Source organism: Eptatretus burgeri, chromosome 2 (assembly GCF_056783735.1).
Source record: "Eptatretus burgeri isolate ZD-2024b chromosome 2, Ebu_testis_v1, whole genome shotgun sequence".
Lineage (NCBI taxonomy): Eukaryota > Metazoa > Chordata > Myxini > Myxiniformes > Myxinidae > Eptatretus > Eptatretus burgeri.
In genome coordinates, this window is record NC_140962.1 from 77,985,025 (window position 1) to 78,002,524 (window position 17,500).

The window sequence follows — 17,500 nt, forward strand, 5'->3', positions numbered from 1 at the left end:
TCATCATTAAATACAGTATCATTGATAATTAAAGCTTGTTTGCAGCCATCATTTCGGAAGGAATACTTGTCATCAGGTGTAATCACCACACCACCACGCAGCCACACCACTTTGTGGGGCTCCTTGGAAAGCTCACATTCGAATATGGCCTGAGCTTTCTCGGGTACATTCTGGTCTCGCAGTGGGCTGATGAATTCAATAGGAAGTTCTGTGCACAAGCCAAGTAAAATTAATGTCATCCAAACATAATTTGTTGCCTGCCTCATATGTGGAGGAAATTAAATAAATATTACTTCACCAAGAATATCCCCCTAACATTGTTGCATTGTTCACAAAGTTATTTGAAGGAGAAACTGACAAGAGTTAATTTCTTGTGAAATTTATTCCCAAGGATTCCAAAGGAATAATAGCACTTCTTGGGAATATTTATCACAGAAGTCTCTGACACTATTATCATAGTAGTCTACAGCACACACCAAAAAAAAATTGTTTTGAATGAAGCATGAAATATAAAAAATAACAAATAAAATTAATTTGAATGAAAAATAAAAATACATTTATTTATTTTCTTAATATACTTTTATATTGGAAAAAAACTAAGGTGCCATCGATGACTGTATCTCATTCACATAACTTTTTAAACACCACCTTGTATCTTGTTTGTAGAACCTTTTTAACAACCTACTTAAGTAATACAATCAACATTCAATAAAAATGGTGAATTTGTCAATATTGTTTTTTTATCCCAAATAAAATTGTCAACAAAATCATAACATAATAAAAACAGAGATGTGCACCTTTGACTTTGAGTTGAGCATTAGAGTTGGCATTTCCAGCCTTGAAACTGATCCCCCCAGCCTGTCCAAGTTGCACATCATGCAGAATAAGAATGTGCTTCTTTCCTTCTACTTTGATCTCACAGTTCTGGAAAATATATAAGGAAAGAAAAAACAGTAATCTCAAATTTTAGGAATACTATTATTGTGATATACTTTGATTTAAACAAAGGCAGAAATTGGTATAAAGTGCAGTACTTACAGGAGATTCCCCAAGGATTTCATCCTTGAGTTTCCACTGTGCAGTGACATCGTCATGGGAGAGCTCCACTTCAAACTTTGCCGTTTCTTTTTCAAAAATCTCAACACTATACAGCGGCTTTATGACCTTAATATCACGCTCTATAAAAAGGAATAATAAGCCCATTATGAGAAATTATTAAACGATGACGAACAAGCTGTGTTCAAACAAATGTGTTCTCATAAGTTTTGTTTATTTGAAAATCACCTTCAATAGCAAGTGTAGCACTTGTCTGATCGTAGACAATGTCACATGTATACATTCCCTTGTCTGCTCTTTCTAGCTTTTTGATTGACAGGATATGGCGGTGGCCATCTGCTTTAATCTTCAGATTTTTAGATGGCTTTATTGGCTTACCATCCTTAAACCAATTATAAGGAACATCAGGCAAGTTTGTCTCACATTCTAGAGTGATGGGTTCTTTCTCTGTCGCCGCAAAGTCTTGCAACTTTGTTGTAAAGCATGGAACTGTTAGAGAAAATGAGAAAATGCAATGGTTAATAGATAACTTCAGAATTATGTTTTTTGATATTATTATAACATATTTAAATATCAACTGACAAGCATGAAACAAAGTAATAAATATGCATGTTACCTTCAATCGCAAGTTCAGCTTTTGATTGTTGTCCTTCTACTTCCACCGTGAATTCACCAACATCTTCAGGTTCAGCTGATTTAACAACCAACCGGATAATCTTTCCATCCTTTTGAATGTCATACTTATCACTGGGTTTTATTTCCTCCTCTCCTTTCATCCACTTAATCTTTGGTGTGTCAGCAGTGAGCTCAGCCTCAAATACAGCACTGTGTTTCAATGGCACCTTCTGGTTTTGTAGTCCTCGGACAAACCATTCTCTCTTAATTTCTGTATGGCAAAGGAAGTAAATGGTTGAAATTCAAAGAAATCTGGAGCAAGATTCTAAGAAGGAAAATATAGAAACATGCTGCATTACCCATACTATTATTTTGGAAAGTTATTGCCTTCACTGGAAATTGTGGTCTATTGTGGTGCTGTGTGTTCACGTTTCAGTCACTAAACATTCCAATGCCTAAAATTATTTTTATATCCTTCCTGGATAAAACAAGCACGCGTGCGCACACACGCACGCACGCACGCACGCGCGCATGCACACACACACACACACACACACACACACACACACACACACACACACACACACACACACACACACACACAAACACACACACACACACACACTCACACTTAGAAGACCAAAATGTAGTTTTTTACCAGAATTCCAAGACAAATCAATACAAAAGAGTGAATGGGAATTAAACTTGAGATTCAAGCATATGAGCTATGTGATCAGATGGGAACACCAAAAATGCTCTTTTAACTGGTGATCCACACCTACATTTTGAGTAAAGACAATGCACATATTGCACATCTCAAAGCAATTCATAAAAGCATTAAACTCAGATTAACAAACATGAAACGTTGTTAGCAGTTATTTTAAAAGTACACTTGTGTCTTCATCCTTATATTTAGGAAATATAGGCACACAATCCTCAATGACCCTTCGACACAAAAAGACGATTTAAGCAATTAGTAAGCAGTTAAATGATTAATGACATTAAATGAAATTAAACATGTAATGTTCCAGCCATAAGCTGCAGTTTTCACATATATAACCCATATTAACCAGTCAGTCCTAATCCCTAAAAATTTGGATCTGTCATAAAGTTTTCGTGTTCATATTGAAATATATAATATGTGTCAGGACATTAGAAGAAAAACAGTTGACATCACATCACAAGGAGTGGCAGTTTGTCACATTGCTACTGTTATGATGAGAATTGCTGAAGATGGCACCCTCAGATAGTGAGTCACAGTTACACCCAGAGTGCATGTCCTGACCCTGTGGAAAATTGTCGAAAAGCCAAAGACATGGTCGAAAAGAGAGGAGATAAAATTAGAGCATCAGCAGGTATTCCTGCAACTTGGAGATCCCAGGGATTAGTGAACTGCCAGAGGCAGAGCTGTCACTTTGCATGGTCTGTTTGCTCAGCCTGAGTGCACAGCCCCACAGACCGATGTGAGTGCTTTTTGTTTGGAAGGCTGAACCATTGTTTATGCTGAGCACTAAAGAATGCGTGACTTTCAAATGGCATATGAATGCTAAATGAGGCCTTTTGTGCATGCGCTGTATGTGTTTTCAGTGACTTGGTTCTGCTCGCCAGGCACTTTCAACCTGTCGATGTGAGTGTGAAATCTGTAATTCAAATTCTAAACATAATTTTCAGCATTTTGACAAGAGTGGAAATTTCAAAATCGTTAACCATAACTGTTGTATTCCTAAATGGAAGTTGGACTCAAGACAATATAGGAAACTGGCAGCTGGTTCTCTTCCCCCGGCTACCCGGTGCTGTTTGTGTTCTTACCAAGCACTGTAACCTTGGAGGAACATTGAATGTTTTCCGTTGCAATGGTGTAGGTGCCTTGGTCGGTCAGTCGTGAAGACTGGAAGGTGAGGAAGTGCTGTGTTCCAATGACACTGGCAGAGATGCGAAAGTCACACTTCAGTGGTTTGTCATCTATTTTCCAGGTAACATCACGTTCCTTGTTCAGCTCCGCAGAAAGAAGTAAAGGTTGTCCTTCAAACAATGTTACCTCTTCCTCAAGAGTTTTGCGGAACATCACTGGGATTTCTGCATGAAGGCAGAAAAGGAAAATATTCTCCATAAGTCAGAATAGATTAAGAACTTTACAAGCAATTAATATTTACAATGGATGTAAAGTTAATGCAGAACAAAATATTTTGCATTAGAAAACATTACCTTCAACGATGAGGTTTGCTTTGGTCTGTTTTTCATTTTTACCAAGATGTGCTACACAAACATACTCTCCAGCATCAGACAACTGCACATCGATGACGGTCATCTTTCTATCTTTGCCATCAGAAATAAACTTGTATTTGGGACCCTCTCGTATTATGTTTCCATCTTTGAGCCAGTTTGTTTGGGCTGTAGATGGTGAAACCTGGCACTCAAATGGTGCTGTGCTTCCAATAGATTCAGCCTCGGTCAATTTGATGTCCTTTAGTAACTTGATGAACTTGAGAGGAACTGCTTTCAGCTGAAAACCAGCAAAGGGAGGTTCTTTTGGTGGGGGTTTCCCTGCTCCCGGTTTTAACTTTCGAATGTCATCATCCTTGGGCGAAGGAGACTTTTTCACTGCAACAAGAAAGAATAAAAAAACATACAAATTGCACAAACTACTACAAACAAAGGGGAATTCTAAATATTTAAAAATCTACACCCAGTGAGTTGATGCTCATTGATACAAAACTCTGATACAAAACTCATTTATACTAAACTATTTCATAAAAAAACTCTATATCACATCTTTTTTATTGCCAACTAGCAGGGTTACCTAGCATTGCCCCGGTGGGGAGGGGGATGGTACTGAGAAGTGGGAGAAGCAGGAGAGCGGGCAGGGCAGAGAATGGGGCAGGCGGTTCTGGGGCAGGAGAACCGACGGGGGAGCGTGGGGGGAAACTGTGTAGGCCATAGGGGGCAGGAGAGCCAGAACACCAGTGGGTAAAGGGGTCTTCAGGGTCATAGGGTCTTAAATGTCTTTGTAGTCTTTAAGGTCTTAAGGGTCTTACAGATCATTGGGGGTGTTAAGGGTCTTTCAGGTCTTAAAGGGTCTTTGGGGTCTTACATTTCTTAAGGGTCTTCAAAGTCTTAAGGGTCTTTTGGCTCAAATGGGTTTTAGAGGTCTTAAGGGTCTTTAAAAGACTTAGAGGTTTTATAGGGTCTTTGGGTCTTCAAGAGTGTTCGATATCTGAACCGTCTATGGGGTCCAAAGGGTCTTTGGGGTATTCAGGGTTTTAAAGTGTCATAATTATGCTTGGGGAATTCAATGGTCTAAAGGGTGATATGAGTCTTTGCCCATAAACTTGAGGCTTTAAGGGGGTCTTATCTTCCAAGCATGTAGAAAGTGTTCTGTCAAGCATGCAATTTAATCTCTCAAGCATGTAAAAAAAAGGTTATTCTGGGTCTTTAAAGGCCGAGTTTGTGGGTGAAAATACCCTTTGAACAATCCCCGGGTCGGACTTGATCTGTGTGCCAAATTTGGTGGTTGTTGGTCCAGCGGTCCTTGCAAAAAACACGAACAGACAGACAGACAGACAGACAGACAGACATCTGATGAATCTTATTTATTCGATGTGTTCATTGTGCAGTTAACTAGTTGTCATTCACCCACATGTGATCCTCACACACTGTTTTCTCATTGATGGTGTGGTGAGCCTTGCATCACCCATAGATTAATGTATTTTGCCTCCTATCTTGCTGGAGTTCGCTCATTCCTTCATACTACCCCTTTCAGGGTTCCATATCATGTATGTATCCCCCACTCCTCACTTCCAAGGCTCTCACTTCTCCAGTCTCCCTTGTATAACATGCCATCAACACTTTCTGTACTTTCTCCTCTCCACCCTGCATTGTCGCCGATTTCAAACATTCCTTAAACCATTAGTATCTGCTCCCATGCAACAACCAGTATTTAAAGCCTCAAGTTGATGCACAAGCATGTATTGTTGTGCTTGGCCTTGTACCATCACATTCCTTCCCTCCATATCTCGTTCCATCCTGCTCTGCCACCTGCCCACCCCTCCTCTTCACATCCCCTTCCCTCCTCCTCTCTGCTTATACTCCCCTTCCCCTTTCTTGCAACTCTGCCACCACTCTTCCTTCCCAATCCACTACCCCTCCTGCCCCTTCCACTCTGCTTCCTCTGCTTGCCCTCACTCTCTCTTGCCTCCCCTTTCCTTCTGTTCTGCCCCTCTCCCTCTCCCTCACCCAACACCCACCCATCTCTCGTTGTACTCCAATCAAATATATGTGATACTTTTAGCATCCACAGTTTCAGAGTCAGCCACTATATGACCTCATTCATCAGGATATTTCATCACCTGTCATTGTGCGCCTACACCTATAGTATGCAAAAGCAAGGCAATAGCAAGGAAGTACTATTGTTCTCTGCTTGGAGGTGTGCATCTGTATTGAGAAGAGCTATAACACAACACCAGGTTAATCTTCAATGAGACCTCTTAGTCCTTTCTCCATCTTACAAATACTGGTTGCAACTGCGAAATCTGTCTCGGGAATCTCTTGGTGTCTTTGCTTATCAAGGAAGTAGTCAGATATCATGCTTGATAAGGTAGTCACAGCTTAAGATAAGATTGAAACAGCTTGGGATTAAGGTGTAATACTTTTGTACCTCTGCTGAAGAGGCTTGAGTTTACAATCCCTCACTTCTTGTTCCATATCTCAATCTTTTAGGAAACTCTCTGAATCAAGTGAGATTCTCACCTACAAAGGAACTGAAGTATCTCCACAGCCTTGATTCTATATCACCCCTTTGTTATTAAGCTCTTTATTGAGCCTTTTGCAAGAATAATTAATGATAACACGACTAAGTAACATCACAAAGACATTGTGCAAATATTTAAACACCTGTATCTGGATTTATACATTTACAAAGAAAATGTCGTCATTTACATTTCAGAGGCAGTTTTGCTTTGGCAGCTTCTTCCACAGTAACTGGTTTTGCACCTGCAAGACATGATGCATATTAACTCTTTACAAATGCATGCAATTTACAAAATATATTGAAACATTAAATAATGACCAATGAGAATTTTAAAAAAACAATACAAATTGGATTTATTGAATGCCTTTTGCCGATGGATACAAGGCACTGAGAGAAAGAAAGAAAGAGAGAGAGAAAGAAAGGAAGAGAGAGAGATAGGGACAGAGGGGACTCCAGTTCTTTAATTCCATTCTTCCCTCCAGGCCTTCAAAACAGCTATTCACCACCACCTCTTATCTTCCCCCATCCAAAACCTCGATCTTTTCTACCCCCATGAATCCACTCCAAACCCACCTCCTTCAAATTCCCTGCTTTCCTTCCTGAAAGTCCCTGTAATATCCATCTTGTATACCTCATGTTCCCCAGCCCATCCCTCTCCCTTCCACAGATCTCCGAATATCTCTGTTCCCCATTGTTTTGTCCTTCCCTCTCCCGCCCCTCTTGTCCTTCCCTCTCCCATTCCTCCCCTTTGTTGTGTCTTGTGCGTTAGCTCTCATACGAGGCTTGACAATATGTACCAAAAATAAGAGAGGAGGGAGAGAGAGGAGAGAGAGAGGAGAGAGAGAGAAAAGAAAGAGAAAAGGGGCAGGGGAGGGGGGGAATTAAGAACAGCCATAAATAACGGTATAAACAAGACTTTGGGCACTTTTAAAAGATTGAACTGTCATTATATTTCTAATTTAAATTGGGAGTTTCTTCCAAAGCCAAGAGACAATTGATTGAAAGGAACTATACGCCGCCTTTTCGTGGAATTTATTTACAAAAATTACCCCCATGTGGGGGTGATGGTCATCTCTATAATGTTTTTTACTATCATAATCGATGAACTGTTGCCAGATATCTCGTAAAATGACAGACCAGATAGGTTTTGAAAATGGCGATTTTCACAACTTTCGTGACCTTGACCGTGACCTCGAATCCGGGGAAAAAAATATGTCGTTGGGTATCTCTCATCGACCTCTACCCACATACCAAATTTCATCAAGATCGGAAGTAAAAAGTTTTCTTTGTACCGGGAGGTGTTTTTGACCATCTTCCAGGTTATGTGGCGGCCAAACGGGATGGAAATTCAAAAATCTGTCTGGTTAGATACAAGATAATATTTTTTACTATCATCTACTATATAAATGGAAGTCCTGTCCGTGTCTGTCTGTCTGTCTGTTTTTTTTGTGACAAATAAGCTCCTAGACCAGTGAACCAATCTTGATGAAACTTTACACATATATAGAAGTAACATTCAGCTCCAGGATGTGCTAAATGGCTCTCCATAAAATTGAAAAAAATATGTATGAAAAAAAAAATATATATATATATATAAATAAAATAAATAAAATTTCGATTAGAAAAAAAAATGGCTTTCGAATAGTGCGCCGGCATATTCATCATAACAAAAGGCTTCATGGTGAAAAACGCTAGGGTTTTTTGAAATACAAAATGTTCGTATTCGTTGACTTTTTTAACATACACATTCTCCTCCTGTTATTTGAATTCTCGAACTGCATGCGCACGGCAACAGCTAACTGCTGATCGATCTGCTCAAGAAAGAGCCAGGCAAGCCATAAAGGGGGTTAGGGAGACAATTGATAAAGGGAAGATAAATAATGTGAGTGAGTGAGGGCCAGCGGGGCTGTGTGTATGGAGTGAGTGAGGGCCAGCGGGCCTGTGTATATGGAGTGAGTGAGGGCCAGCAGGCCTGTGTGTATGGAGTGAGTGAGGGCTAGTGGGCCTGTGTATATGGAGTGAGTGAGGGCCAGCGGGCCTGTGTGTATGGAGCGAATGTGGTATGCATGGTGCGATGAGTGATTGGGGGGAGGAGTGATTCCCACCCAAGTGACCCCGGGGCAGAGTAATGCGAGTTAGTGGGTTAGTCAAATTGACAAAAATGGAGGTTGCTTTGCTGTTGGTGCGAATGTGGGCTCGAAACCCGTTTGGAGGGGTGCAGGAGTCCTGTTGACGGGCTGGGAGCGTGGCTGCGAATGGTGAGTATCGCTTAGTGGGCACAAAATCGGGCAAATTTCCCAGGTATTCCCGGGTACTTCAGCTAGTAATCAATAAACAGTTGTCGAATATCTTGTAGAATGGCAGACGAGATAGGTTTTGAAAATGGCGAATTTTATAACTTACATGACCTCGTCCCTGACCTTGAACCCGGACAAAAGTTATATCGTTGTGCAACACTCATCGACCTCTACCCACATACTAAGTTTCATCAAGATCGGAAAGAAAAATTATTGACGGACGGACGGACGTAAGGACGGACGGACAGACATTTGGTCTGGCTTTATTCGGTCATCTCGGTAGAGATTACATAAAAAGGGAAGTTGCTACTGTCGAACAAGGTGAGTAGGAAGTTCTGTGCAGTGTAAAACATGAGGAGACATATACTGAAAGAGATGATGACAAGGACTTGAGAGTTTGAAGAATCATTCTATATTGTATTCCCTCTGCAAATGGGAGCCACTGTAATTGGCTTAACATGGGAGTGCATCGGATCATTTAGATTGCTGAAAGATCAGGCGAGCACACTTGTTCTTCCCATTCTGTAACCAATACAAATCCTGTTTAGTGATTCCACAGGTAAAGAACTAACATAATCCAGCTGAAGGAGCACAAGTGCACAAACAACATTACAGTGCCTTTAGAAAGTCTACACCACCTTTCAATTTTTTCACCTTTTGTTACTTTATCGTCTGGAATTAAATTGTATTAAATCCGACTTTTTTCACCTTTATTTACACATTGTAATCCACAACTTCCAAGTGAAAAACAAATTCTACAAATTTCAGAAAATTGATTAAAATACAAAACTAGAATATTTTCGTTGTTCAAATTGTTCACCACCATACCCCCGCCCCCTATAATAGCAATTGTAAATTGGCTCAGGTATAACCAATCACCTTCAAAATCACACACCAAGTTAATTGGCCTCCACCTGTGTTAAATTGTAGTGATTCTGATTATTTCAAAATAAAATCAGCTGCCCCTGTATGTTTCCTCTGCTGGGTAGTGTATTTCACACCAAAGACTCAACCATAAGCACCAAGGACCTTTCAAAAGAGCTTCGGGATAAAGTTGTGGAAACGCACAGATCAGGGGATGGGTATAAAAATATTTCAAAGTCCTTGAATATCCCTTGGAGCACAGTCAAGCCAATCATTAAGAAGTGGAAGGCGTATGGCACCACCAAGACCCTGCTTAGATCAGGTCGTCCCTACAAACTGGGTGACCAAGCAAGAAGAAGACTGATCAGAGAGGCCACCAAGAGGCCAATGGCAACTTTGAAGGAGCTACAGTCCTTCATGGCAAATCCTGGTCACTGTGTGCATGTGACAAAAATATCCCAAGGACTCCACAAGCCTGGCCTGTATGGTATGGTGGGGTTGCAAGAAGGAAGTCATTAATCAAAAAAGCTCACATTGAGTCCTGTTTGAAGAATGCAAAAAAACACTCCCAAGATTCTGAAGTCATGTGACAAAACGTTTTGTGGTCTAACCAAACCAAGATGGAACTTTTTGTCCGAAATGCAAAACGTTACATTTGGCGCAAACCCAACATCGCACATCACCCAAAGAACACCAACCCTACTGTGAACCATGGCAGTGGCAGCATCATGTTATGGGTATGTTTCTCATCAGCATGGACTGGAACACTTGTCAGGATAGAAGGGAAAATGGATGGAGCAAAATACAGAGAAATCTGAGAGGAAAACCTGCTGCCCTCTGCAAGAAAGCTGAAATTTGGACGGAAGTTCACCTTTCAGCACGACAATGATCCAAAGCACTCAACCAAAGCTACACTGGAGTTGCTAAGGAACAAAATGATAAATGTCCTTGAGTGGGCCAGTCAGAGTCCTGACCTAAATGCAATCGAAAATCCGTGGCGTGACTTGAAGATTGCTGCCCATCAACTATCCCCATGCAACTTGACTGAGCTTGAACAGTTTTGTACAGAAGAATGGGAAAATGTTGCCCAATGAAGGTGTGCAAAGTTGGTAGAGACCTATCCAAACAGACTCACAGATGTAATTGCTGTCAAAGGTACGTCCACCAAATATTAACTCAGGGGTGGACACTTATCCAAGGAAGATATTCTAGTTTTGTATTTTTAATTAATTTTCTGAAATTTGTCGAATTTGTTTTTCACCTGGAAGTTGTGGGTTATGTTGCGTAAATAAAGGTGGAAAAAGTCTAATTTAATGCAATTTCATTCCAGACTATAAGGAAAACAAAAGGTGAAAATTTTGAAAGGGAGTTTAGAATTTCTATCGGCACTGTATAACAAGTTTCACGATTCCCATACTTCCTGATGAAATTAAGATTATTGATCTGCCAATTCAGAGAGTGACACAACTATGTGACCTGATCATACATCCCTATGTCATGATTCCATATCACTCGTGAATTTTGGATTGTAGGGTGAAGAGGGATCTCCTGACTGTCAAAGCTGTTGATAGTGCTTTTTTGAAGAAGCTATGAATAATTCGATTGAACTAGAATTTAGCTTCAACTTACGATCTTACGATGTATCTTTTGATCAGCCACACTTTAATATAATCAAGACATTTTAGAGAGATGAATGTGAGCACAAGTAGCATCACCAAGCTGGGTTGGGACAAAAATTGCATATACAGTCACTGAAAATCATATCATAACATATATATATATATATATATATATATATATATATATATATATATATATATATATATATATATATATATATACACATATATGTATATATATATATATATATATATATATATATATATATATATATATATATATATATATATATGATAGTGGACGGTATATTGAGTGATGACTTTCCCAATACCACAAATATAGTATGTAAACAGTTGAAGGGCCAATAAAAGACCCCAAAGTTATGCCACATTTTCGGTGTTGGTCATCAGAGAAAAAATAAGCAATATGGACCCTGCTAAATCTGTGAATGAGGTATAACTGGAGCCAAGAAAAGACATTATCCCAGAGGCCAAAGTCTTCAGAAAGCCTATGTGTGAGAATATTATGATCCATCATATCAAAGGCACAGGACAGATAAAAGGATCAGTACTGCCAGTTGACTTTCAATGGCACAAAGTGAGTCATTCTGTACTTAAATTAGGGTTGTCTCAGTGCTATGTGTTACTCTAAAATTTGTATGAACTTCGTATGATCGATTTAGTATGAAGCACAATTCCTGTAAAATACTGATAACACCTTAATTTTTTTAATCACACAATATAGCAACTGAAGTAATAAAATTATCAAAATAACACGAGAGAGAAATGTCTTCACATATTTTAGGAAGGGAAAGATACAGATCAATATCTTGGAAAAATGAATGATTTCTCGATTTTTTCAGCACACTCATGAATTCTACTCCATATGTATACTTGTAGATTAGCCTAAAAAAACATTAAATTCTTTTTATCAGCTCACCTTTTTTTATGACTGGCCTCAATGGAGTCTCCATAGCATCCTCAGAATGTTCAGCTTCTGCCTCTGTCTTTTCAAGATCAGAAATCTCATACTCCCTTTTCATCAGCTCTGCTTCTTTGCCCTTTTCAGGAAGCTTTTCTTCTGCAGCCTTTTCTTTCTTGTCAATCACTGTACGCTCAGGAACTTTCTTCAGTTGGATCTTTTCCTCTTCCTCAGCTGATATGGGAACTTTGCCCTTGCCAATTACCATCTTCGGCTTCTCTGTTGGTATGACTTCCTCCTTCACCTTCTTCTCTGGCAACCCCTTTCGTTCTGGTGTGGCTTCTATACCAGGTGCAGTTTTTTCCTTCTTCAGTTCCTCTGCTTTCGCTTTCAGTGGAATTCTCTCCGTTCGCTCAAAAGCAATTATTTCACCAGGAGTTGGCACTTCTCTCACTTTCTCCTTCTCTTTCTCTTTATCGAGCGTTGTCACTTTACGCTCAGGAATTTTTTTGAGTTGAATTTTATCTGTCTCTTTCTCTTCAGTGGGGAGCTTTCCTCTTCCCTTCTTCAACTTTATCTGCTCAACCTCCTCTTCTTCTGGCTTCACATGTTTTCCTACAATTTAATAGAAAAAGGAAACAGGAAAAGAAATGTAATGATACATCAAAACTTTACATTTAATTCAATAGTTTGGGTAATGAAAGTCAAAACACAACATTGCTCCAGCAAACAATAAAATGAAATGTAACAGAACTATGACAATATAAATGTAACTCCTATTTCAATTAAAGTTCAAAGAACTTATCATACCAGTATTTGAAAATGTAGTAATTTACTATCTTTATCCATGTGCTTGTGCTTATTTGTAACACAAAACACATGTACTGTAGCTTTCTCACCCATGACAATATTTTCTGCAAGTTCCTCTCTAAATGATTCCTCTTTTGAAATGTCTGATTAAGTGTAGGCAAAAAAGCAAAAGTAAATCATGCAGTTTAATATTTTAAAGCTTTAACATTTTCATATCTTCTTTTTTCATGGAATACCATGAGACAACATACCCTTGAAAAGAAAGTCAGAATTATTTCATTATTTTATGGTGTTAAACAGGTTTATGTAGCATTCTAACCATTATGTAGCAATATGTAGAAGACGAGAATGTCATCAAATATGGTTTCATTCACGTTCTTGGTTAATCATATCATGAAATATCATGACACCTCTCCATTAAGAAAATTACATTTTACTATATGGTAAACTCAAAGATAACAAATGAAAAAAATAGCCTCACCATGGATATGTTTAAGAGCCACTTTAATCTCCTCTGGTTCAGCCACCTTGACCTGCCCCACTGTAATAAAAAGAAAATACATGATTTTCCAAACAACCACGAGCAATCATTTTGATCAGCTTTGGATTATATTCTGAATTCCATAAAGTCATATATATATATATATATATATATATTTATATATATATATATATATATATATATATATATATATATATATATATATATATATATATATATATATATGCATACATAGTACACATGTATGAGATTGTATTTCCCATTTAAAATACAATATAAATGACATTCTACAACCTGGTGCCCATTTAATGGAGACATTTTTAATTGTCATCCTGGAGTAGACGTGTCCACAGTTGGTCCTTGGTCTACTGAGGAAGAATCAATGTTGCAAAGGGTTTACAGCCATAGGCCCCACCCCTCCCAAGAGTCAAATCCCCCATGGGCTTTTTATGGCTACAGCTATAAGGCTTTTTATGGCTACGTCTAAAGACATTCAGGATGCTAAAGTTAGACTTTCAAGCAGTCTTCAGAATTCTGCTGACACCATTGTCAATAAGATGTTTCACCAAGTGAGAAATGTAATTCTCTATAGACAATTTTTAGAATCACAGCATATAGAGTGAGAGAGAAAGAAATTTTGTTTGCAAGGTAATCCAGAAAGCAAGATCTTTGTTGTCGATTGAAAAGGTTTTGGTCAATTAAATAAGACAAAGAAATTGAATGTATTCAGGAGGATTTTGTCGAGAATCTTTCCAGCAATTGACAGTCAGGATATGTCTCTGATTTCTACAGTCTGTTCGATCCTCTACATGTTTGTAAATAGTGATAATGAGTGTATACTTGTTGTCCTGTGGTAGCTTTTGCTTGTTCTAACATACATTGTAGAAGGTAACGAGCTTTGATCTGAGCTCAATACCACTGTGCTTAAACACCTCTGGTGGAATTCCAGAAAGTCCTGGTGACTTTCCACATCTAATTGCAATGATAGTTTTATCAAGCTCTTCAGCACTTATCGGAAAACTAATTTCCTTCTGTAAAGGTAGCTGTTTGAGCTAGTCTAAAACATTTGGACTGACATTTCCATCTTCATTCAGCAGAGTAGAGAAATGCTCTTTCCAATGATCAATAATATCACACTTATTTGCTAGAAGTTGGTTTCGGTCTATTCTCTTAAGGGGTTGAATTGTATTTGGTCTTGTGCCACATACTTCCTTTAGGGATTTGTAGAAACATTGAGAATAATTCCTTGCAGCGAAATTTCAATTTATTCTGCCTTGTTTTCCCACCAGGTATCTTTCATAATATGAATCTGCTTTTGAATCTGTGCTTCAGCTGCTTTGAGCTTTTCCTTGGATCCAGGTATTTTCTTTGATAGTTTATCTTTGTAAAGTTTTTGCTTTTGCTGCAGTAATTATTGTATATCGTAGCTTCATTGTTATCATCAAACCAGTCGGTATTTTTAAAATTATGGTGAACAAGAGTGGAATTATAGAATGTTTGAGGGAAATGCATGTCCCATTTATTGATTCATCATTTGATGCCTTTACAGTTTTTAGAGCTTGTGCGATTGCAGTTTTTAATTGAGCTTGAGTCTCCAAGGACTCAAGCTTTTTAGCTGCAGTTGGAGCTGTCCTTCGTCAATATATGAAGACTTGAAAGTCACAGGAAGTTTTATTTTTTACAAGGAAATGGTTTGCAAAGCATTCATGGCTCTGGTGTAAAGAAGGTCTTTCATGCCATTCTGCCATGTGAGAATGCAATTGAAGAGATGGTAGTGTTTGGATCTTGGATGCTTCCAAGTGTAGTGATGCTTATCAGGCTGGTAAAAGAGGGTGTTTGTGATAGAAAGCTGCTGTTCATTGCAAAAGCCAAGAAAAAGCTCTGAATTTGCAATACAACTTCCTTACCCGAATTTAATCAGGGCAGGCATACTAACCCAGGAATTCAGATCATGAAGGATGAGGATTTTATCTGCTGTAGAAACTGAACTTACAAGAGTGTTAGCATTGAGTAAAATTATTCCTTGGACTCATCTGTGTTTGTTTTTGATGAGGCATATACACTTATTGTTTGAAAAAGTGAATCTGATAGACATAATTATGGCTGAATGGTTCTTTGGTAGTGAGGTAAGTTTGTTAGCAATGGCATTTTAATAGAAAATGCTACACTTGCTTCTCTTCTTTCACCAGGCTTTCTACCAGACGAAAAGATGGTATGTGTTTTTTTTTCTCAACTGTCCCTGCTCCTCCAACATATATTTTCTTTACTCTTCCTTTTCTAGGGGCTTCACTTGCAAGGGTAGATAGTCCTATCCCTAAATAGGGATACCTGGACACCGAGACAGCTGCCACATGCTGTTGTTGCTCATTTAGCAGGCATGCAACCATTACACCGAGGCCACGTATGTGCACAGTTCCAGCGAGCAGCTCCAACTTCTCGACCCTACTGTCATCACTTGCCATATGGTTTCCCAAAACACCTCCACACTGTGTATGGTTGTAAAGAACAGCTGCCATTTTGTCCCTAGCAGTTGCTTTCTCTGGACCCCTGTCATCTGCGTCCAGTAGTACACTAAAGTGTACCTGGGGAGTACAGGAGATGCCCCACAGTAGCCACATACTGGCTGAGTTGCTCTCACCCATTGACCTCAAGCAGTTCTTCTGCATTACAGCAAATATCTACACCATTGACTAAGAAGTTTATCATCGGAGGAAGCATCCAACATCCTGCTGCTGACGTCTTCACCATAGCCCAGGCAAGGGAGGCGAGTAGGTACTCGGCCTTGCCTAAGGGCCTCCTGTGAGCTAACGGATGGGCGGGGTGCTCTAATGTCCCATTCACATATCTGCAGTCTGTGTCAACATAAACGAATATGACAATGACCTGGTATTGAAATTACGAGGACCAAAGAAGAATGTAATTTCGAATATCCATGAGTTTTGCCTGACCACATTACATCAAATGAAATTGGATACTGGAGGAGCATCAAATTACCACAGAACACATAACAACACTTTAACAATTGAGCAAATAGGATTTTCTGGTTTCAGAAGTTTGGCAATGTATTGTTGAATAAAATTGAGATTACGCTGAGGGAGTGTAAATGTTTGCAGTTCAATGAAATATTGACTCTTAATCTGATAATGTGTGGCCATAACTTCATATTTATCATTTATGCCCTCAACATAATAAAATCAATTAACTGGCTTGTAATCTTCACTTCAGATGAATACGACAACACAATTTCACTCTTGTGCTTGAAAGAAAATTTGAGAGTGAAACAATAACACATACTAATAAGTGTCAATGTGTGTGTGTGTGTGTGTGTGTGTGTGTGTGTGTGTGTGTGTGTGTGTGTGTGTGTGTGTGTGTGTGTGTGTGTGTGTGTCAGTGTGTCTCCTCCATAACTCCAAAACTATAAAACCTAGCAGCCTGAAACTTTGCATGCATATGAAGAAAACTCCCCGGAAGTGCAAGAGTGAAAATTGAATGATTGGGTTAATTAAAACACCTCTTTTGAAGATAATCAACGGCCTTATTTCATTATAATCTTCATCAGGCAATCATCGGCCACCTCGCTGTCTGGGGTCTGGGGTCTGAAGGTGTTTCCTGGGTAACCTTGCTGGGGTCTGAAGACACCATGTTATTGGCCTGCTCAACCATGCTTTGACTTGCAACAGGCCACAATGATTTCTTAGCGATAAAGTTTTTTCTTTTCCACTTTCCTCACTCATTTTATGGAATGCCTATGCATCATAGCTGTATACATCAGTTTTGTGAATATTATAATTTTCAAATCAAGAGCTTGGAGTGATTTCATGCATTATTTGATACGTTTTTCCACGATCTACTCTCACGGACTAATTAAAGTATATCATCAAAATACTATTTCGGTTTTGAGGATCGGATATCGTCTGGACCAAACAAGTGTCGAAATCTGCTGTAAAATCTGATAATTAAAAAAAACAAAACTATTCATATCAAGAAGCCAATATACCTATTTACTTTAAGCAAGCTCAACTATGTTCCCTCCTTCATAGATACACAAGAAAATGTGAAATTTCGAAA

General features: G+C 38.9%; 1 protein-coding gene across 1 annotated transcript in view; it reads right to left on the bottom strand.

Moving 5' to 3' along the window:
• TTN (titin) overlaps positions 1–17,500 on the bottom strand; it is a 405,491-nt gene that overhangs the window by 154,032 nt on the left and 233,959 nt on the right. The window contains exons 148-157 of the mRNA XM_085850585.1: positions 13,412–13,471; positions 12,139–12,735; positions 6,607–6,660; positions 3,877–4,272; positions 3,481–3,747; positions 1,673–1,942; positions 1,285–1,545; positions 1,039–1,178; positions 798–924; positions 1–208 (exon numbers count right to left, since the gene is read on the bottom strand). The exon at positions 1–208 is cut by the window's left edge and continues 59 nt beyond it. Coding sequence (XP_085706711.1) covers positions 1–208; positions 798–924; positions 1,039–1,178; positions 1,285–1,545; positions 1,673–1,942; positions 3,481–3,747; positions 3,877–4,272; positions 6,607–6,660; positions 12,139–12,735; positions 13,412–13,471 — 2,380 coding nt within the window. The remainder of the gene's footprint in view (positions 209–797; positions 925–1,038; positions 1,179–1,284; positions 1,546–1,672; positions 1,943–3,480; positions 3,748–3,876; positions 4,273–6,606; positions 6,661–12,138; positions 12,736–13,411; positions 13,472–17,500) is intronic.